At 41.6% G+C, this 22,439-nt stretch overlaps 1 protein-coding gene across 1 annotated transcript in view; it reads left to right on the forward strand.

The window, feature by feature from the left end:
- Positions 1-22,439, forward strand: part of NPHP3 (nephrocystin 3) — a 115,700-nt gene that overhangs the window by 19,309 nt on the left and 73,952 nt on the right. The window contains exons 3-12 of the mRNA XM_040353105.1: positions 2,126-2,251; positions 5,950-6,100; positions 8,239-8,391; positions 9,764-9,897; positions 9,981-10,141; positions 12,331-12,481; positions 17,119-17,193; positions 18,279-18,443; positions 20,716-20,819; positions 22,186-22,300. Of these exons, the coding sequence (XP_040209039.1) occupies positions 2,126-2,251; positions 5,950-6,100; positions 8,239-8,391; positions 9,764-9,897; positions 9,981-10,141; positions 12,331-12,481; positions 17,119-17,193; positions 18,279-18,443; positions 20,716-20,819; positions 22,186-22,300 (1,335 nt within the window). The remainder of the gene's footprint in view (positions 1-2,125; positions 2,252-5,949; positions 6,101-8,238; positions 8,392-9,763; positions 9,898-9,980; positions 10,142-12,330; positions 12,482-17,118; positions 17,194-18,278; positions 18,444-20,715; positions 20,820-22,185; positions 22,301-22,439) is intronic.

Consider the following 22,439-nt stretch of genomic DNA (forward strand, 5'->3'; position numbering starts at 1 on the left):
TCTAAGGTCAGGGATCTGGGGGTTATCCTTGATTCTAAGTTGGCATTGCGTAGCCAGGTGAATCAAGTGGTAAGTGTATGTCACTTCCACTTGAGACTCCTGAGATCTACGTTTCGCTTTATCGAGGACTCTGATAAAATCTCTATGGTCAATGCAATGGTTGGTAGTCGACTCGATTACTGCAATGCCCTGTACATGGGTGTGTCTAAGAACATCTTGCACAAGCTCCAGCTTGTTCAGAATGCCACTGCTAGGCTACTTACGGGTTTGGGCCGGTATGATCACATCACTCCATCGCTACAGGCCTTGCACTGGCTGCCCGTGGCACAACGGGCACAGTCCAAGACGAGGTGTCTTGTGCATAAGGCCATCCATGGTTTTGGACCGGGCAATCTCAGAGAAAAATTCATCAGACATGTGCCTACCAGATCGCTGCGGTCTGAGAATTTGGCTTTGTTGAACATCCCCAAATTTGCCAAAAACAAATGCGGTGGGAGGACCCTGGAAGTTCAAGGAGCTCAGTTCTGGAACTCCTTGCCCTTTCAGATAAGACTTGAGAGTGATCTCCTAAAGCTTACGAGATTGTTAAAAACATGGCTATATATCCAGGCTTTCGGGGTGACTTAAATATTAAACATTCTAATAGCTCTAAATTTTATATTTTTAACTTTGTATGTTTTATATATCTTCTTGTTCGCTGATTGTTATTGTTTTATTGTTACCTGTTTGATCAATGTAATTTTTGCCCCTTTTCTGTTCTGTTTTTATCCCGCCAGCACATCGAGGCACGTGTGTAAGACTGCGCTGTTGTTGTTTTACAAGCATTTTAATAAATAAATAAGTGTTCCCTAGGAAGTGATTCTTACTGTTAGGGTGCGTGGCTACACGTGACACGTCACTGATGACCGTTCCTGATCATGGGCAACAGCCATCAGTGACAGTGTCACTAGGCAGAATAAGGGAATGCCTTGTTTACAAGGGCATTCCCCCTGTTCTGCTCTTGCCAACCGCAATCGCGGGACTCCCGGGAACATCTAGTTCCCGGGACCCGCGGCCACACTCTAGAGGCACGCGCCTGCTGGGCTGCAGATTCAAATGGACGTACCTGTACGCAATCTGCCTGCCCGTGCCATTCTGTCGGCGTAAATAGGCGTGCAGCGGTCGGCAAGTGGTTAAAGCTCACTGAACGCCAGTCAAAGTCTCTGTCACTAATAAAATGGTTCGCTTACAGTCCTGTTTACACAGGCTTTTGCTTTGCTTCAAAAAATATACACCATGTAGCTTCAGTGGTGCTACAAAGCGTCTTCAAAACCTCCATAGAAGTCTATGGCAAAGCTCGCTTGAAGCCCCACTGAAGTCTCATGGAAGCCCACCAAAGCCTCATCGAAGCACCAAGAAAAAGCCTGTGTAAACAGGACTGTAAGCTTACCATTTTATTTAGTGACAGGAGCGTTGACTGGCATTCAGAGAGCTTTCTTCCGATGTTGAAGTGAATCTAGCATGATGTGTCTTTCATCTGCTGCATTGAGTTTTCCTCAGCTGACCACTGTCTCTACAGCCCTCAACATTGTCCAATTCTTTGTGCTTCTTCAAAAGAGCTTAAACGGTACATATTGAAGCCCCAGTCTGCTTTGAAATCTTTGCCTGGGAGAGACCTTGCTGATGCAGTATAACTACCTTGTGCACTCAGTCTTGTTATGATGTATGACCTGTGACATGAAACTGTATTCTACAACCTCACCTTAGTAGCAGAGTTTGGCTGTGCCTCACCCGGTTTTAAGCCTCCAATACAGCTGTTTCTGTTTCATTTATTGACTGTGTTTCAATCTACATATGAAATTCATGATCATTAGCACTGGCTTGGTATAATTGGTTCATCGTACACCTGACTTTGTGCAAGTGTAAGTATTTAAGCTGGTTTGAAGCTAAAGGGTACTTGGATTTAACTTCTGTTTACTCACTTTGCATTTTGAAAATGTATGTAAATAAACAATTAAAATATATATTTTTGAAAGCATTTTTACTTTACATTTCTTTACACCTGCCTAGAACTTTTGCACAGTAATATATATTGAACAAAATATGTAATGTAGACTTTATTCTTTATTTGTTTGGTTTACTGTAGGCTCTTCAGAAGACATATCAGAAGAACCTCAGAGAGAAGGAGAGTGCAGTTGAAGCTAAATATCAAGCTATGGAGAGAGCTGCTACTTTTGAACATGATAGAGATAAAGTGAAAAGACAGTTTAAGGTATACGCCTCCTCACTGGGGAATAATTCAACAGGTGCCAAGTATTTGCATATTGTACAAATGAATTGCATTTTGTAAAAGTACAGTGTGTTAAAGTATTCATACCCCTTGAAATGTTCCCCATTTTGTCATGTTACAACCAAAAACGTAAATGTATTTTATTGGGATTTTATGTGATAGACCAACACAAAGTGACACATAATTGTGATGTGCAAGGAAAATTATAAATGGTTTTAATTTTTTTTTTCAAATACATATCTGAAAAGTGTGGTGTGCATTTGTATGTATTGAGTCAAAACTTTGTAGATCCACCTTTCACTGCAATTACAGCTGCAAGACTTTTTGGAGATGTCTCTACCAGCTTTGCACATCTAGAGAGTGTCGTTTTTGCCCATTTTTCTTTGCAAAATAGCTTAAGCTTGGTCAGATTGGATGCAGAGCGCCTGTGAACAGCAATTTTCAAGTCTTGCCACAGACTCTCAATTGGATTTAGGTCTGGGCTTTGACTGGGCCATTCTAACACATGAATATGCTTTGATCTAAACCTATCCATTGTAGCTCTGGCTGTATGTTTAGGGTCGTTGCCCTGCTGGAAGGTGAACCTCCACCCCAGTCTCAAGTCTTTAGCAGACTCTAAGACCCCTTTCACACTGAGGCGCTTTGCAGGCGCTACAGTGCTAAAAATAGTGCCTGCAAAGCCCCCTCAAAGACCTGCTCCTTTCACACTGGAGCGGTGCGCTGGCAGGACGCTAAAAAAAGTCCTGCTAGCATCATCTTTGAGGCGCTGTAGAAACCTGCTCTCTATTTTCTCGTCGGGATTCTCGGCAGAGTGTTTCCTGCAGAGAAAACCGTTTGTCAGTATGCTTACCTGTCCCCAGGTAAACCCGCGCATGCTTGATGAGACTTTGACGCATGCATGGTAGCATACAAGGGTAGTGTAGGGTGTAGCAAGATGGCGGCGACTGCATCGAATGTGACGAGCGCCGGCTCGTCGTAGTCGATGAAGTCACTGCGCTCTTGCCATTCAAAAGAACGGCGGTTCTTTTGAATGGCTGTCTGTATGCACGGCAAGCTTGCCAGGAATCCCGTCAGGAAAACCAATGTTTTTTTCCTGACGGGATTCCAGGCCATGTGTACAGGGCTTGACAGGTTTTCTTTTTTTGCCCTATATTTGCCTCCATCCATTTTTCCATCAACTCTAACCAGCTTCCCTGTCCATGCTGAAGAAAACCATCCCCACAACATGATACTTCCACCACCATGTTTCACAGTGGGGATGGTGTGTTCAGGGTAATGTGCAGTGTTGGTTTTCTGCCACAAATAGCGTTTTGCTTTTAGGCCAAAAAGTTCAATTTTGGTCTCCTCTGACCAGAGCACCTTCTTCCACATGTTTGTTGTGTCCCCAACATGGCTTCTCGCAAACAGGACTTCTTATGGCTTTCTTTCAACAATGGCCTTCTTCTTGCCACTCTTCCATAAATGCCAGATTAGTGATGTGCTCAACTAATAGTTGTCCTGTGGACAGAGTCTCCCACCTGAGCTGTGGATCTCTGCAGCCCCTCCAGAGTTACCATGGGGCTCTTGAATGCTTCTCTGATTAATGCTCTCCTTGCCCGGCCTGTTAGTTTATGTGAATAGCCATGTCTTGGTAGGTTTGCAGTTGTGCCATACTCTTTCCATTTTCAGATGTTGGATTGAACAGTGCTCCATGAGATGTTCAAAGCTTGGGATATTTTTTTTGTAACCTAACCCTGCTTTAAACTTCTCCATAACTTTAACTCTCTGATCTGTCTGGTGTGTTCCTTGGCCTTCGTGGTGCTGTTTGTTCACTAAGGTTTTCTAACAATCCTCTGAGAGCTGAGATATGCTTTGATCTAAACCATTCCATTGTAACTGGCAAAATGTTTAGGGTAGTTGACCTGCTGGAAGGTGAACCTCCACCCCAGTCTCAAGTCTTTTGCAGACTCTAACAGGTTTTCTTTTAAGATTGCTCTTTATTTGGCTCCATCTGCTGAAGAAAAGCATTCCACAACATGATGCTTCCACCACCATGTTTCACAGTGGGGATGGTGTGTTCAGGGTGATGTGCAGTGTTAGTTTTCTGCGACATAAAGCATTTTGCTTTTAGGCCAAAAAGTTTCATTTTGGTCTCATCTGACCAGAGCACCTTCTTCCACATGTCTGCTGTGTTCCCCAAGTGGCTTCTCGCAAACTGCAAACAGGACTTATGACTTTCTTTCCACAATGTCTTTCTTCTTGCCACTCTTCCATAAAAGGCCAGATTAGAACCATTAGTTCTGTTCACGTACGAGAAATATTTAGAGTTTGTCCCTATGGAAAGTCTGCCTGTCACCATAGAGTCTCTCAATCCAGATGAAACAGCTGTTTACCCAGGATGTGTTTAGTGACACTGTGTCCGGGTCCAAATAGCAAGATAGTACGAGTGAGTAAAGTATTTCTGTGAACTTACATTGACTTTCTTCAATGATTTTCTTCCTAATCAATCTTCTTGATTCAAGAGTATAAAGCCGTGTACACACGATCGGTTTGTCGGATGAAAACAGACTGTTTTCATCGGACAAACCAATCGTGTGTGGGCCCCATCGGTCTTTTTTCCATCAGTGTTAAAAAATAGAACATGTTTTAAATTTTTCCTATGGATAAAAAACCGATAGAAAAATCCGATCATCTCTGTGGAACTCCATCGGATAAAAAGCCATGCATGCTCAGAATCAAGTCGACGCATGCTCGGAAGCATTGAACTTCATTTTTTTTCCGGCTCGTCATAGTGTTTTACGTCACCGCGTTTTGGCACGGTCGGATTTTTGACCGATGGTGTGTAGGCAAGACTGATGAAAGTCAGCTTCATCGGATATCCGACGAAAAATTCAGGGCTTAAGGCGTTTAGGCCCTGATTCACAAAAGAGATACGACGGCGTATCTCCTGATACGCCGTCGTATCTCTGTTTTAGGGTCTTCCTAACTATGCGACTGATTCATAGAATCAGTTACACATAGTTAGCACTAAGATCCGACAGGTGTAATTGAATTACACTGTCGGATCTTAGGATGCAATACCTCGGCCGCAGCTGGGGGGAGTTCGCGTCGTAAACCAGCGTTGGGTATGCAAATTAGTAGTTACGGCGATCCACGACGGTTTTTCGCGTTCGCTACGTCGCTGCTAGTCTAGTTTCCCGTCGCAAAGTTAGTCGTCGTTTTTGCTGCCCTAACTTTACACAGCCCACGTATGTGCTGTATAAAGTATGGCCGTCATTCCCGCGTCGAAATTTGAAAATGTTTTGTTCTTGCGTAAGACGTCCGGGAATACGAAAGTACGCTACGCACGTCGCCGTTCGAAAAAATTACGTCACTTCGCGCAAAGCACGGCGGGAATTTCAAAACGGAGCATGCGCAGTAGGTCCGGCGCGGGAGCGCGCCTAATTTAAATGGCACACGCCCCTTTGAATTACGCGGGCTTACGCCGGAGGCTGCCAGCGTAAGTTTTCATGCAAGTGCTTTGAGAATCAGGCACTTGCGATGAAAACTTGCGGCGGTGTAACGTATCTACGTTATGGTGAAGTGCAATGTTAACCCCAAATTCCTATCAGACCCATTTATCAATGGTCCTTTTGTGTTTAGTAAGCTCTTGTTGAATTCATTTTGTAGCTTTGTGAATAATAATAAACTTTATCCAAAAGATCTTTAGAGAAACAAAGGAAAAAGAGATCCAGGATTTGCTTAGAGCCAAGCGAGACCTTGAAACCAAACTTCAGAGACTACAAGCTCAGGGGATACAAGTGTTTGATCCAGGAGAGTCAGATTCCGATGACAATGACACAGATGTGACAGGTAACTTTAATGGATGAAGATTAGAATTCCAAAATATAAGAAAAAGCCTTTGAATACAGATGTGCCCACGCAGCTGTGTTGGGTTTTGTACAGATATGGCAGCGCTGCACATTCTGTTGTTTTTGGGCCCTTTCACACTGCTCCATTGAAAAAAAAACACAGAAAAAAAATGATGTGTTTTCGGTGTGTTTCCTGCTTGCCTGACCGATTGTGCACCTATAAAACGTGGAAATGTGATTAAAAACGCATGAAAAACGCAATCTTGGTGCGTTTTTGATGTGTTTTTCATTTATTTCAGTCGAAGGTGTATTTTTTGGGCTTTTTTTAAACATGCTCCAAAATTGCAGTATACAGGACTGACTTATCAGCTGTCAACGGGATTCCCCGCTGACAGCTGAATGTAAAAACAAAAAAAAAAAACATTGCCAGCAATAAAAAAAATTGTGAAAAAACAGCGTGGGGTGCCCCCCAAATTTCATACAAGACCCTTATCCAAGCATGCTGCCTAGAAGGCTAGGAAAGGGGGGGCACACTGCATCCAGTCAAAACCCAGTAAAGTCACCACATGATTTCAGCATGCCCAATCATGCTGAGGTGTGGAGCAGCCAATCCTGGGAGAGCTGGAGAAGAACGGAGGAGGGGATCTGAAGTACACAGAATGTCTCTCTCACACTCCTGCATGAGATATGTAAATCACCTATCACTCAAAGCAAGGGGGAGAAACAGTAATCTATTTCTCTGACCATGTTTATCTCACTGAAAAAAGATAGAGGATTGCTCAGAGCTAGATTAACTCTTTGTGGCAAGACTGGTCACAGATGACATGAAATTCTATACTGTACAAGGTGCAAGTCTTAACCACTTAAAGACCCGCGTATTGTAAATGTACGTCCTCTTTTTAAATATGGATATCTCAGTAACGGCAGCAGCCGCTGCCACAACTGAGGTATCCATATTTTCTGTGGGCGGCCGTGTAAACGATAACGGCGGTCTCCGCGGCGGATTCGCCGCAAGCTCCCTGTTATCGGTGGCGGGAGAGGGCCCCCCCCTCCCGCCGCTTTTCCGCGCCCTCCGCCGCTTACCGTAGCCGTCGATAGCGGCGGAGGAGATCGGATGCTGCCGCCTGGAGAGCGAGGACTTGAGTGAGGGCAAGATGGCCCCCACCCGTCCTCATAGCTCTGCTGGGCGGAAGTGACGTCAAAACGTCAGTCCCGCCCAGCCTCTTAAAGAGACAATTTTTTTGTTGTCATTTTTTTAAATGACAAATTTTCCTTTTTTTTTTTTTTTTTTTTCTTGCATTTAAGTCTAAATATGAGATCTGAGGTCTTTTTGACCCCAGATCTCATATTTAAGAGGACCTGTCATGCTTTTTTCTATTACAAGGGATGTTTACATTCCTTGTAATACGAATAAAAGTGATAATTTTTTTTTTTATTTCAGTGTAAAAAATAATAAAATCAATAAAAATAAAAACCAAAAAAACATTTTTTTAAAGCGCCCCGTCCCGACGAGCTCGCGCGCATATGAAAACGGTGTTCAAATCACACAAGTGAGGTATCGTCGCGATCGTTAGAGCAAGAGCAATAATTATAGCCCTAGAGCTACTCTGTAGCTCAAAAAATGCAACCTATAGAATTTTTTAAACGTCGCCTATCGAGATTTTTAAGGGTAAAAGTTTGACGCCATGCCACGAGTGGGCGCAATTTTAAAGCGTGACATGTTGGGTATCATTTTACTCGGCGTAACATTATCTTTCACAATATATAAAAAAATTGGGCCAAATTTATTGTTGTCTTATTTTTTAATTAAAAAAAGTGAATTTTTTCCAAAAAAAGTGCGCTTGTAAGACCGCTGCGCAAATACGGTGTGACAAAAAGTATTGCGATGACCGCCATTTTATTCTCTAGGGTGTTAGAAAAAAAAATATATAATGTTTGGGGGTTTTAAGTAATTTTCTAGCAGAAAAAACTGTTTTAGTCTTGCAAACACCAAATCTGAAAAACACCTAAGGTCTTTAAGTGGTTAATTAAAATAAAAAAAAATCTACTTTAAGGTTTTGTTTTTTGTGTTTCATATACAGAAATGCTATTTTAAAATTATTCTAAAGAAAAAGTTAATTGTATATTTGTTGTGTTAAGTTCCTGGCACACAGTGTGACTATTGGACAAGTGGAGCCTTAGGAAGTGAGCCCTCCATGGGCAGCATGATGCAGCTTCAGCAGTCTTTTCGGGGACCAGAATTTGCTCACAGTTCTATTGATGTTGAAGGACCATTTGCCAATGTAAACAGAGGTAAGCTTGTGTCTATTGTAACTGGAGACTACATACATTATGTCAAATGTTTCAAATGTGTCTTGTATGTTGCTTCATTATTCATTTTAAAATGTTATTTAACCACTTCAATACCAGGCACTTCCTGCACAGGCTTTCAGCGCTGTCACTTTTTAAATGACAATTGTGTGGTCATGCTACACTGTACCCAAACTACATTTTTATCATTTTGTTCCCACAAACAGAGCTTTCTTTTGGTGGAATTTAATCACCTCTGTAGTTATTATTTTATGCTAAACAAATAAAAAAAGATAGTAAAAAAACGTTTTTCTTTGTTTCTGTTATAAAATTTTGTAACAAAGTTTCCTTCTTCACTGATGGGCACTGATAGGGCGGCACCAATGAGGTGGAATTAATGAGATGGCACTGGTGGGTAACACTGATATGCAGCACTGATGAGCATTGATAGGCGGCACTGATGGGCACTGGTGGACACTGATGGGCACTGATGGCTGGCACTGATAGACATCACTGGTGGCACTGGCAGGCATTTTTATTTGGCACTGATTGGCATATCCCTGGTGGTCTAGGGTGGCATACCTGGTGGTTCAGTGTGCTGGCCTTCCCTGGTGGTCCATTGCGGCATCCTGGTGGTCCTGGATGGGCGTCCGAGGGGGGGGGGGCTGCGCTGATGAACAATCAGCACAGACCCTCCCTGTCAGGAGAGCAGCCGATTGGCTCTCCTCTACTCGTGTCTGTCAGACGCGAGTGAGGAAAAGCCGATCAACGGCTCTTTCTATTTACATTGTGATCAGCCTTGATTGGACATGGCTAATCACGTGGTAAAGAACCTCTGTCAGAGGTCAGACTGACACACCGTACCAGCAATTGCCGCAATGCGCGCCCCCAGGGGGTCCAGTCAGTATAACTGAACCACCGACCGGCCGTCATTCTGCAATAGGTGGTTAATAATGAATTACATTCCAAAGCAAGCTTTGCATTCATTGAGAAAATAAACGGCATTCTCTGCATGTTGCCTGTGTCAAAGGAGCAACCTCCTGTATTCATAATGCTTCAGGGAAGCCACTCGGCATGGGAGACGGAGGCTAGTTGAGATCACTGGAGTAACAGTGCCTTCTATCATGATTTCCAGCTTCCAGGGGGATCCCGCAGGTATGGTATATACATAGTTAAATTGGTCCAAGCTGGGCCAATGCAATTTTGTAAAAATATATATATACCCTAAATTCTTATTTAAAAGCTGACAGTTCCAATTCTTCTGCACTCTATCCAAAACGGATAAAAAAAAAAAAAGTTTTGCGTTTGCACTTTGGGCATAAGGTCAGCCTGGTGTGTAAACACTTAACCAGTTTTATGTTCTCATGTTTTGCAGATGATTGGGATGTAGCAGTAGCTAGCTTGCTACAAGTCACCCCTCTTTTCTCTCAGGCAGTGTGGAGCAACACTGTACGTTGTTACCTAATCAACACTAAGGATACTCAGCCTGAAGTAGACATTTTCCTAAGAGTAAGAATCAAACTACATAGTGTATACATCACTCTCCTGTTATCTAGAATGAGCACCTGTTACAGTTTTCTGTGTACTTGTAGGAATACTCTCCAAAGCTGCAGAGGATGTGTGAAAGTTTGGGCTATTTCTTTCAAGTTGTCCATTTCCCTGAAGAATGTGAGAATCATTACACTGCTGTACGGAAGTGGGAAATTGAAAAGAGTTCCCTTGTCTTATTATTTATTTGTTCCTCCTTGCCCAGGTTTGTCTTTATTATGTGGATGTTTCATAGTCTGTATCCTTGTAATCTTGTCTCGCCCACATATAGAAACTATTTAATATCCGTCCTGTAAAGTATTAAACGGAAAACTGATATATTGAATTGAGAATGGAATCGCATTGTATTGATTCATAAAATAGTCCAATAATCTGTAACGCTTGCCTATTTAAATAACTTGGTGCAGAAAGCAATGCTGTGAATTTAGTCATATCATTTACACATCATGGGCTAGATTCATAAAGCCCGTCGTAAGTTTGTGCGGGCGTAGCGTATCTGAGATACGCTACGCCGCCGTAACTTAGTGAGGCTGGGGCTGGATTCACAAAGAACCTGCGCCCTAAGTTACGGCGGCGTAGCGTACATCTGCCGGCAAAAACGCGCCGAATTCAAATTCTGAAGTGGTGGGCGTGTTTTATGTAAATAAAACATGACCCCACGTAAATGACGTTTCTCACGAACGGCGCATGCGCCGTCCGTGAACATATCCCAGTGCGCATGCTCCTAATTCGCAAACAACTTCCGCAAACAACGTAAAATTTTCAAAATTCGACGTGGGAACGACGTCCATACTTAACATTGGCTATGCCTCATATAGCAGGAGTAACGTTACGCTGGAAAAAGCCTTACGCAAACGACGTAAAAAAATCCGCCGGGCGCACGTACGTTTCTGAATCGGCGTATCCAGCTCATTTGCATATTCTACGCTGAAATCGACGGCAGCGCCACCTAGCGGCCAGCGTAAATATGCAACTAAGATACGACGGCGTAAGAGACTTACGCCAGTCGGATCTTATCCTAATTTCGGCGTATCTTGCTTTCTAAATACAGAAAGAAGATACGCCAGCGCAGCTTTGAATTTACGCGGCGTATCAATAGATACGCCGGCATAAATTCTTGCTGAATCTAGCCCCTTGTTTGTCTGTTTAGTGCAATTAGGAACATTAAAAACTGACTTGCAGTTGGTTGCTTATAGTTTTGAAGTTATAACTTTTGCTCTTTGCAATTTTACAGTACAGTCATTTTGAAAAGCCCATTCCAAATAGGTCCACCCTACTTCTAAGTGCACTCCCAGCTTATGATTGATATATAGGGTTTAATTAATAAATGACCAGCCCTTTCCACTTTTCCAAAAATACTCTTTTATTTGTACAAATCTATAAAAGAAGTACAGCGATACTTAAAGAGGAGCTCTGTCCTCACCCGGGCCGTTTTTTGCTGGTCTTCAGGTCCCCAGAGATTGCATGTTAACTATGGGATATCAGCTGTGACACCTTGCAGCTAAACAGTCGGATTCCACTTTTGGGTGAAGTTCCACTTTAAGTAAGACAGACTGCTAACGCGGTCACTGTTTAGCTTATTATTAAATACTTACTTATCGAAGCTTATCGAAGCTGTTGCAGTGGTCCCTGTACACCGATGTGAATGGCGACATGTCTCCCAGGGTTATTTATGGATTTGCGGGCTCCGCTGCTGTGATTGGCCGGAGCCGCGATGACATCACTCCTGCACATGCACGTGGGAGCCACTGGTCACGGCACAGGCCTTTTTAGAAATGGCACGATCAAGCCTTTTTTTCAGTGCACATGCGCCCATGATTTCAGCGCAAGCGTATATGGTAAATAGCTTCTAAACCGTGCAGGTTTAGGAGATATTTACAGTACCTACAGGTAAGCCTTATTAGACTTACCTGTAGGTACAAGTGGTGTAACAGAGTTTACAACCACTTTAATAGCACTGCAGATCACTTTGGGTGGTAGAAATTTTTGCCCGTGTGCAAAAGGTCTACCTAATAATAATTCAGAGTCAGTGTCTGCATATAAAATAATAAGCTGACCTATTTATCATCCCCATAATTTAATGTATTACCTTTATGCACATGGGCTTTTTGGGGCCAATGGAGATCCATCAGGCACAGCAGGGTTGAAATCAAAGTTTTTTTTTTTTTTTTTTAAATTGAAGTGAACTCTCAGGCGGTTGATGAAGGTGAATAGTATTTTTTATGATTAATTGCAGCAATGTGCATTTTACAGCACCACTATAGCCATTCTATTGGTAGATATCGATTGAGCTGGATTAAACTCAGCTTGCTTCACAGATGCTGGTATACTGTATACAAGCCCTGGTGGACTGAATTTGAATTGAATTAATGTTGTTTCAAAACTTTATTGCAGTTCATTGTGGGAAGACTGTAAGGAAGCATTCTTGAAGAATACTGAGGCAAAACCTCGGATTGTGTATCACAAAATAGAGGACAGCAGCAGTGGTCTAGATCACATGCAGCAATTAATAGAGCAAGACCAAAACAAATCAAACAAGGCCAAGGTAGGAACTGAGACTGGCTTTGCACACTATGGACAGATATGTGAAATGACCTTATATTTGATGGTTCTCAAGTTTTCTTTTTTTAAGTCTCCAGAGAGCATAGGTGTCACAAGAACAGGAAGCAAGGAAAAATCTCCCCATTTAAGTCATATACAGAAATTCTTTGTTATTTATTTTTATGGTTGAACTAGATGGACTTGTGCCTTTTTTCAACCTGACTAACTATGTAACTATGTGGTATACAGGTTATCTCATACACTATCCAAAACTATAAATAATAATAAAAAATAAAAAAAACCTATAGCCACAGTCCAACTGTAGCTTTAAAAATGTGTATAAAGTTCATGCTAAGATCTTTTTAAATACGGTACCTAAATATCTAGCAGCTGCTTTCAGTATCACCCAGTGATCTAGAAATATAAATCCAATAAAGAAAACAGCATCTTGTGTAAAAATAAATAAGGAATAAACTAAACAACTCTTAGGTGTGCATATTTCATATGAAAATAAATATATCTGTGCAAAGATAAAAATGTGCAAACATATAACATTAAATAAAATAATATTTTTGAACTCTTATATGTTTTTTCCATTTTTTATATTTGTACAGATTTATTTATTCGGATATGATATGTGCACAAATTAGACATTTTCCAAGTTTACAAAGAGAGCTTCAGCATGACGAATATATTAAAATACATAGTCAGACATACACAATAGGGTGAAAAAGTAACACATGGGAGGTAATTAAAAATCTCTATTACATGAGAGATAATCAACAATCTCCTAAAAGGTAAACATTGTCATATCATAAGAGTCCAGGTGGCAAGTTCTCAATCAGCTGTTCAACGGTTCCTTTGTGTTTTAGCTGCAGATTTGATGACCTTGGAGAGGGGAGGGAAGTCTTGCCGCTGTTATCATGAGGGGGAACTCCACGCCAATTTTTAGATAAAAAAACAGCATGGGTTCGCCTCCATGAGCATACAAGGCCCTTAGGTCTGGTATGGATTTTAACGGGAACCCCTACGCCGGAAAAAACGCCGTGGGGGTCCCCCCAAAATCCACACCAGACCCTTATCCGAGCACGCATCCCGGCCGGTCAGGAAAGGGGGTGGGGACGAGCGAGCCCCCCCCCTGAATCGTACCAGGCCGCATGCCCTCAACATGGGGGGTGGGTGCTTTGGGGCAGGGGGCGACCTGCGGCCCCCCCACCCCAGAGCACCCTGTCCCCATGTTGATGAGGACAGGGCCTCTTCCCGACAACCCTGGCTGTTGGTTTTCTGGGTCTGCGGGTAGGGGGCTTATCGGAATCCGAGAGCCCCCTTTAATAAGAGGGCCCCCAGATCCCAGCCCCCCACCCTATGTGAATGAGTATGGGGTACCCCTACCCATTCTCCTGGTGGAAGAAAAATGTCAATAAAAAAACACTACACAGGTTTTTAAAGTAATTTATTAGGCAACTCCGGGGGTCATTCTTCCGACTCCGGGGGTCTTCTTCCGACTCCAGGGTCTTCTTCCGACTTCTGGCCTCTTCTCCCGCTTTCTGGTGCCTTCTATGCACTCTGCTGTCCTCCTCCCACTCTCCGGTGCTTTCTTACTTCTGCCGGGCACTACCACTATCTTCTTCCAGCTCTTTTACTAGCGGGGGCCCGGTTTTCCTCATCGCCTTCTTCCCTTTTCTCTTCTTGAGATGTTGACTCAACGCTCTCTCCCGCTGTAATTCCGGTTGCACCGTGCGCAACGACTTATATAGGCATGGGGCGTGGTCACCGGGTGATGTCACCTGGTGAGCCCACCCCTTTATGGCGTCACAGTCCCATCATGCCCCTGGACTGTGACGCCATAAAAGCACCCACCCCCCATGTTGAGGGCATGCGGCCTGGTACGGTTCAGGAAGGGGGTCGCTCGCACTTCCCCACCCCCTGTCCTGACCGGCTGGGCTGCGTGCTCGGATAAGGGTTTGGTATGGATTGTGGGGGGGACCCCTACGCCGTTTTTTTATTTAAAATTTGGCGTGGAGTTCCCCCTCATTATCCCTGTTCAAAATGCAACACATGTTAGAATCAGATGCGTGCCCATAGAAGATAATGGGCTTGAATTTGCACCTGAGCCGCACTGCAATGCCTAGAAAACGCACACGTTTTTTGGGCAATGCGCAGTGAGAATGCATCGCACATATGTGAACCAGCCTCATTAAAATCAATGTATTTTATAATGTTATGTGAATTGGATGCGGTTTAAGCCGCAACCAATTCACATAGGTGTGAACCCGGCCTTAATGATACACTGTGTTCATCTAACATGTTGTTAAACGTTGCATTATATATATCTTTTACAAACAGTATTCAATGTGTAACTGAGTTTGCACTCTGATAACAAATGATCACTGGGAATCTTGTTTTCTAGATAAATTGTTAGCTATCTCATTATGGAATGAAAGAGGGGGGTGGAAAGTAGGCATAGTTTTAAAATACATATGTGCTGGAGTTACGAACAAAGAACAGAAATGGAGAAGGCCATCATCAGACGAGCAGGGCAAAAGGGCAAAGTCTTGTTATAAATATATATATATATATATATATATATATATATATATATATATATATATATATATATATACAGTATATATATATATATATATATATATATATATACAGTATATATATATATATTGAGCAGGGGTGAAATCAAGAGTGTACGTGGTTAATTTACCTATGTCTGCATGCACCACAGACCACCATAGAGAAGAGGCTGAGTGTGAAAAGTTATGGAGGAGTAAGGGCATCCTATACCACCCTGAAAAAAAATTGTATCCTGCTTCCTGGGCCGTTACATTTATTGAGCCCCTATGCAGGTGGTAGAGGATTGTGTCCCATTCTTCCTCTGTGAGGTTAAGATCAACCTCACAGAGGTTAATTTCTCTGTGAGATTCAGAATTGCTTTCCCAATTTTAACACATTCTACTGGCCTTCGGGGAGCTGTATGAAGAAAGGAGGACGTATAGCATAGATGGCATGTGTCCTTGTGGTATGGGTCTGGAACATATAGCCTCAAATGGGGTGTGCAGACGGGACCAGTCGGGAGAAGATCTGGATAGTTAAAGAAGTGCTGCAAAACATAAGTCCAGAAGGAGAAAAAGGAGGTGCGCATCTTGGCTTTCAGAATTACGTAAGATAGGAAAGTGCCTCTATAGTAAAAGTGTTCTGTGGAAATCTGCTCATAAGGCCAGATATCTTTTAGGATCTGAGGGGACAAGCCTGGGGAGAAGTCAGGATTATATCGAAGAGGGGTAAGTGGGCCTGGGGATGAATAGAGGCCGGAAGAGTTGCATGCCATTCTGAAGAAAAGTGGGGATGTTCCAACCATCGGGTGAGTATGCCGCTTGGGTAGCCAAGGGATCAGGTGTAGGGTAACCGTCGAATTGGCCTGTTCTAGGCAGACCCAAGCTTTCGTATCTTGGTGTAGATTGATAGATCATGAGATAGATTCTCGTGAGATGACATGCCAAGTATTATTTGTAGACCCCCAGCAAACCTATGCCTCCCTTCAGTTTTGGTAGTGTAAGTAGGTCATAGCTAATTCCAAGATGTTTCCAACCCCAGATGAAGAGAGTACAAGAGAGTTATTTATTTTGTATTTTGTTTATAGTTTTTTTGCACCAAGTGCTGTTTCAATACGTAGTTTTATTAATATTCCTACGATGATAGGGGACAAGCCAGATCAGTAAGGTCCAGACATTGGGGGGCATGGCTGACCGCACATTTGACAGGACGCATTTAGAGGAGTTCCAGTGCTCCCTTCTGCTTTTATCCGGCCAAATAACCTGCTTATTTGGCACCCATTCTCAACGACTGTTTGTGTATGCTTTGCGACCTACACTTCTGCCTTGTGTATGCTTTCCCCCCACCATGGCCAGGTGCAACAGCAGAGCAGGCCCTGTTGAGCATAGCATCTAAGTTGGCGCTGGCAGTGCACAGACACATCATGCCAGGCTGCAAGCTAAAGAGAAAGCAAAGGAGGCAGCTTCCACTTGTCTAGAGAAGTTTGCCCAGTACCCCAGTCCGGTCCAGGAAACAGATTCTTTGTCTTTCTTGCCCCCTGAGTATAGCGCCGAACCTCCACTGAATGAACCAGACTTAGCCGTGGCCTCTCCAACAAACAGGCATGAATGGAGAGACGAACCAGCATTTACTGTAAGTACCACTACTACACTCCCTAATCCACTTAGGGACCTCATTAATAAAGGAAAGAACTCAGAATCCACACTGAGAGATGTGTTCACTTCAGTACAGCAGTGCAATGCCTCTCTGCATAGTCTGACCAGGTCCACAGGGTCTTGTCACTTTCCTGCCATGACCTAGAGAAGGTGTGTGAATGTTTCTCAGCCCTGGAGGGCCACATGAGTGATTTAGAAGACATTGTGCACCCTCTCAGACCAGACATGAAGATTGTTCGGCATGAGCCAACCCTATTCAAAAGATAGAAAGTCCAGACCCCGCTGCTGGAGGGCTACAAAGAGTGCAGCAGTCTGCGTCGCCACAATGCTACTGGGGACATTATGAGTATGCAGCACTTTTACTTAAAAAAATAAAAATACAAAGTGTTTTTTTACTGTTAATGTTGTGTGTATGTTCCAGATCATTGACCACAGCGGGGATCCTGATGAAGGAGTTTATAAGACCTATTGTCAAGTGGAAAAGGTCATAAAACAGGTAATTAGGCTCATTAGTTGTTCTGTTTTTTAATGTTATAATGTTTTGTTGCTCTGCACCTTCTTAATAACATTAGATTTAAGTCATGATGCCACATTTTTCATGGCTGCACAAAATGAAGGAAAATTGTTTAGTTTCTAAATTTTATCTAGATGTTTTAATAATGCATTTGTGTGTAAAGGATTTTTTTTTTTATGTTCTTTAAAGGGTAGGCCCTCTGCAAAGTTTTATTGTGGTCTGTGTCCTTGCTGGGAATATTCACCCATCTATTTGCCCTCATCGTCGATGAGGGCAAATCCAAAATTTAGAGTTGTCATGAAAGAAAGAGATGCAGAGAAATCTTCCAATGGACAAATGTTCTGCTGACAACTGTCTAAGGCACAGGTGTCAAACACAAGGCCCGCAGGCTTATCCTGGCCTTCCAGGCCATTTCATGTGGCCCTCGCACCTCTCCTGCAGCTGCAGGAGAGCTCCAGCCCTCCTCTGGTCCTCCTCCAGACCCTTACTTTCTGCTTTCAAGCAATGCATCCAGCTTCTACCCAGCAGTAGCATAAGGAAAGGGGGTGCACTGTAATGTAAGAGAGAGTAGGGGACTCAACTTTCTAATGGTGGGGTGGCTCTTGACATCTAATATATTGGAGGGGGGGGGGAGAGCTGGATATCGAATTTTACAGATACAACCGGCCCTTTTGAGGGCAATCCTAATGCTGATGCGGCCCACGATAAAATTGAGTTTGACTAAAGTTTGACTGGTCTAAGGTGTGAATTCCTCTGAGTTTTGGGAGGTTTCTTCTAACTTTTTGTTGCGTCTCCAAGACAGGAAGTGAAGGGAAATCTCCCTAACTGAATGCACATCACCACAAATAACTTAAGTTTTATCCCTTACCTGCTCCATGGAAAACGAAAAAAAAAAAAATTGTCTAAGCCTATACTTTAATCAAAATGAAACTCTGAAGTAAACCCCCATCTCCTACCTTGTTATTTCCAACTGTACAGTGTATGAGAGTTTAGCATTTTGCACTACCTTCCATTCATATTGACTGTAGTGTTACAATTCAAGTAGCAGATGTGACTTCTTTTTGCAGGATTTGTTGGCCGCTGAGATATCGGAGCCTGATTCCAAAGATGATACAGCAATCCAGGAAGATGATGATTTTGGAGATGTCCTGTGGGATGTTCATGATGAGCAGGAGCAGATGGAGGCTTTTCAGCATGCATCTCATTCAACATGTGAGCTTGGGTTTGACAAAGTGAGTTTAGGTTGCTCCGCCTTAAATCATCCAAACCTCACTGGGGAATAAATGAGAGGTCTCTTTTGATGCAACCCATTTTTATTTGGAGGTGTAATTTTGCATCCCACTTGCAGGAGCACTTGGTGGTGAAATTCTGCATAGTTACTTCTCCATTTCATTATAATGAGCCTCTAAAGCTTGCCATACATGGTTATTTTTTTGTTGTTCAGCCAATGGGCTGAATGACAAAAATCAAGCAGATTGCTTTTTTCATACAAAAATAAGTTGATGGAAGAATCCTCCCCCCACCAGGACATTGTAATCTTACATGGGTGGCCAGCGTTGTCAGAATACTTTATTCAGTGGCTACAGTTGATTGATTGAGGCTGCTGATCACTGGAAGATTTTCTGACCCGTCCCTTCCTTCAACAGAAGCCAATTAAATAATTGTCTTCAATCGAGCTGGGGAGGCCACACACTGATGCATGCCAGCATGGGGGCGTTGTGTACAAGCTAACTTATGTGAACAGTTTCAAACTTCAATCAGTGTATGTCCAGCCCAAGGGCATATTCACACTATAGCGGTAGCCTATGCGTGTACACACTTCTAATATCTTAAAGTATAAATCAAGGCAATTTTTTATTTTTTTGTTTTAGAAGAATGGATAGAGATTAGGGAATTCGTCAGTTGTTTTTTTTTTTTTTTTTTGCTGTCCATGTCCCTGTCCCCGTTAGAGAGATCCAGCCTCTCTATTTGTCAGAAATGAAGGGAAAATTACCTAATGCGTATATTGGCTCTGGTGACTACCATGGATTTCCCTCTTCGGAGGGATTTTCTCTCCTTTCTGTAATGTCGCGTACACACGACCGTTATTCATGTCATTGAAAAAAAACTGTTTTTCTCGACGTGATTCCTCTCAAGCCTGCCTTGCACGATAGTGAAAAAAAAATGCTCGAGCAAAGCGTGGTGACGTACAACGGCACTATAAAGCCCTTTGGGCTGCTTTTGCTGATTTCGTGTTACCGCTGTTAGATTTTAAATTTATTAATATTTTATGTGATAAAAGTTTCTGAGAATCAATATTTAAACATGGTAATTTTGAAGGTTTGTTGAGGACAAACGAAGGTCAGTTACAGGACGACACTACATCTGTCATAGGCTTCATGTATTTTAAGAGACCTACGTCAAGACAATGGGTGGAGATGTCAATTATGCTTAGCTTAGCTTTTAAACCTGTATAAGTATCCATGTGGCATGCGTAGTTAGGTAGGAAGCCTTAGGGTCACGACCCTACAGAGAAGATGGAGGTTGGAACCCAACCTGCTGTAAAGAACCTTTCCCAGCAGACAGACGTACCATCATAACATCTATTTCCTCCGTCTGTCCAAGTTTCTGAATTTTCATCCTGCAATGATGTTTTACCAGCTGTAACAATGTAAGCATTGACTGTTTGTTTGCTGTCCTGAAGAATAAATATCGTATAATGAAGGAAACCGGAGTCTGTATATTGGGAACAACGTCTGGGATGAAGGAGAGTTTTGACATATCGCATGACACGTGTTAGAGAAAATGTCTCTCTTCCCTCTCCCACCCTCATTTAACAACCGCGTGCTAGTAAAAGTTTGGTGAGAGACGAGATTCCTGCTTTTCAGTCTGTTACAACGTGACGAATGTGCTATCTCCATTACGAATGCTAGTTTTTCCAGAACGAGCGCTCCCGTCTCATAACTTGCTTCTGAGCATGTGCGTTTTTTTCCCCCTTGTTAAAGCGTACACACGATCGTTTATCACGACGTGAAATAGAACTATGTGAAAAACGATGAGAAAAAATAGAGCAGGTTCTAAATTTTTAACTCCCATTTTTCTCGTTGAGAAAAATGCTCTGGAGCCTACTCACGACCATTTTTCACGACCAATATAAAAAATAAAAATTTTCTCATCATAAAAAACGGTCGTGTGTATGCGGCATTATAGTTTTGAGACATGAAGTACAGGGTTATTGCTTCAATGAGACACAGATGGCAAAAAAATTTGATGGGCTGTAAACCTCCCATACTCTATCCAAAATGAGTAAATGTTTTTCATTCAGTTCTACTTTATTACTTCTATATTTCTGAAGTACCAATTGTTACATTTTGGATTTTTACATTTTTTTACTCTGGTTTATTCTTTTAATTAAAGTAATGTTTTTAATTAATTAAAATTCTGTCCCAGTTGATTTGATTTTAGAATGAATGTTTCTTTTTTTTTTTACTGACAATGTATAACTATGTATTTTTTTTATGCTAGTATTATGATCGTTTGAATGATTTGGTGGCTGCTCCAGCTCCTATTCCACCTCTCCTTATAACGGGAGGACCAGGCTCAGGGAAATCTCTTCTCCTATCAAAGTGGTATGATGTTTTTTGCTCAATACAGTTTGAATATTTTTGTAGGTAACAGATAATGTTGCAGTAAATTATTGGAAATATAGCATGGTATAAATAAATATAGCATATAGTGGTCTTTCTGGATTACCAGATTTTAAAACTTCTTGCTGTTTAGTCCAATTGCATCCAAAACAATTATTGATGAGTAGATTAAAAGAAGGGTTGGCTTTTATTGCTGTCTGTAGTCCTATTGAGATTTCCCCTTATGTTTCTGTTCAGAGAGGAAATGATGGGAAATTCCTCTAACGGGGACAAGAACGAATACACAGTTTTAGTAGAGTTTGTATGGTTCGGTATCACAAAATGAGTTATCAAACTAGAATACAAGGAAATGCAGTTGTATCCCCTTTGCCCAAATCTACACCCCCTATAACCCTATCCACTAATAGTTAGCAATTAATTATTATACAGAATTTATATAGCGCCAACAATTTGTGCAGCGCCATACCAATTGTGCTACCAATTTACTATAAATATTACATACAAATGTTTATTATTTAATAACAACACATGTCAACATACATAATATTAATATCCTCTAAAATAAATAAAGTATAACATACGGCATTAGAACATACACAGGGTTTCTATTACTGTCCATGTCTTCTTGTCCCAGCGTCAACCACCCCCATATTCATTATGCTAAGTTTTACAAGGACAGAAAATGAGGGAAAATCACCCAAATGTGTTTACAGACAGAAATAAAAACATGGCAAAAATGTTAACTCTTCCATGATCTATCCTGAACCAAAAAAATGGACTGTAGTAGGGGAGTAATCCTCAAACATAGACTTTCGTAACAATGTCTGGGAAGGCTTTGTTTTACAGCAATTTTATTTGTTTTATTGTTATAATTCAATCCACTTTTTTAACCATACTTTTTTATTTTTTAAAAGAACACGTTATATATATATATATATATATATATATATATATATATATATATATATATATATATATATATATATATATATATATATATATATATATATATATATATATATATTTATTATTATTATTTATTTTTATTTTTTAAAACAGAACAATAACTATTGACTTCTATTTATATTTATATTATATTATTTTTTATATTTGTTTTATAGTGCAAAGGGTTATAAATTACTGGCCCGGATGTAAACTTGTTGTAGCTTAACATTCTTCTTTTTTTAAATGCATCCAAAATATTCCTCTGATGCAAGCACTTTTACAAAATGCCACTGTGATTTTTGCTTTGTTGTGCTATAATGGTATGTTGTTGTTTTTTTTTCTATAGAAATGATCAGGTCAGCAGTTTAAGCTCTAAGTGACTAGCTGTGTTTTCTATGTACAGGATTCAGCTTCAGCAGAAGCATTCACCAAACACTCTGATGTTGTATCACTTTGTTGGAAAACCAATGTCTACCAGCTCAGAGCCTGCACTCATCATAAAAAGACTGACCCTTAAGGTAATATTCTTTATATCAACTGGTCATTGTAAATGGCGGGAGGTATGAAAACAGGCCTATAACATAAAACATATCCAACCTATATTATTGTTGGTGCACACATGTTGTTTGTAAGAGGTTCTACTGGAAAGACTTGTCT

The sequence above is a fragment of the Rana temporaria genome, chromosome 5 (genome assembly GCF_905171775.1).
Source record: "Rana temporaria chromosome 5, aRanTem1.1, whole genome shotgun sequence".
NCBI lineage: Eukaryota > Metazoa > Chordata > Amphibia > Anura > Ranidae > Rana > Rana temporaria.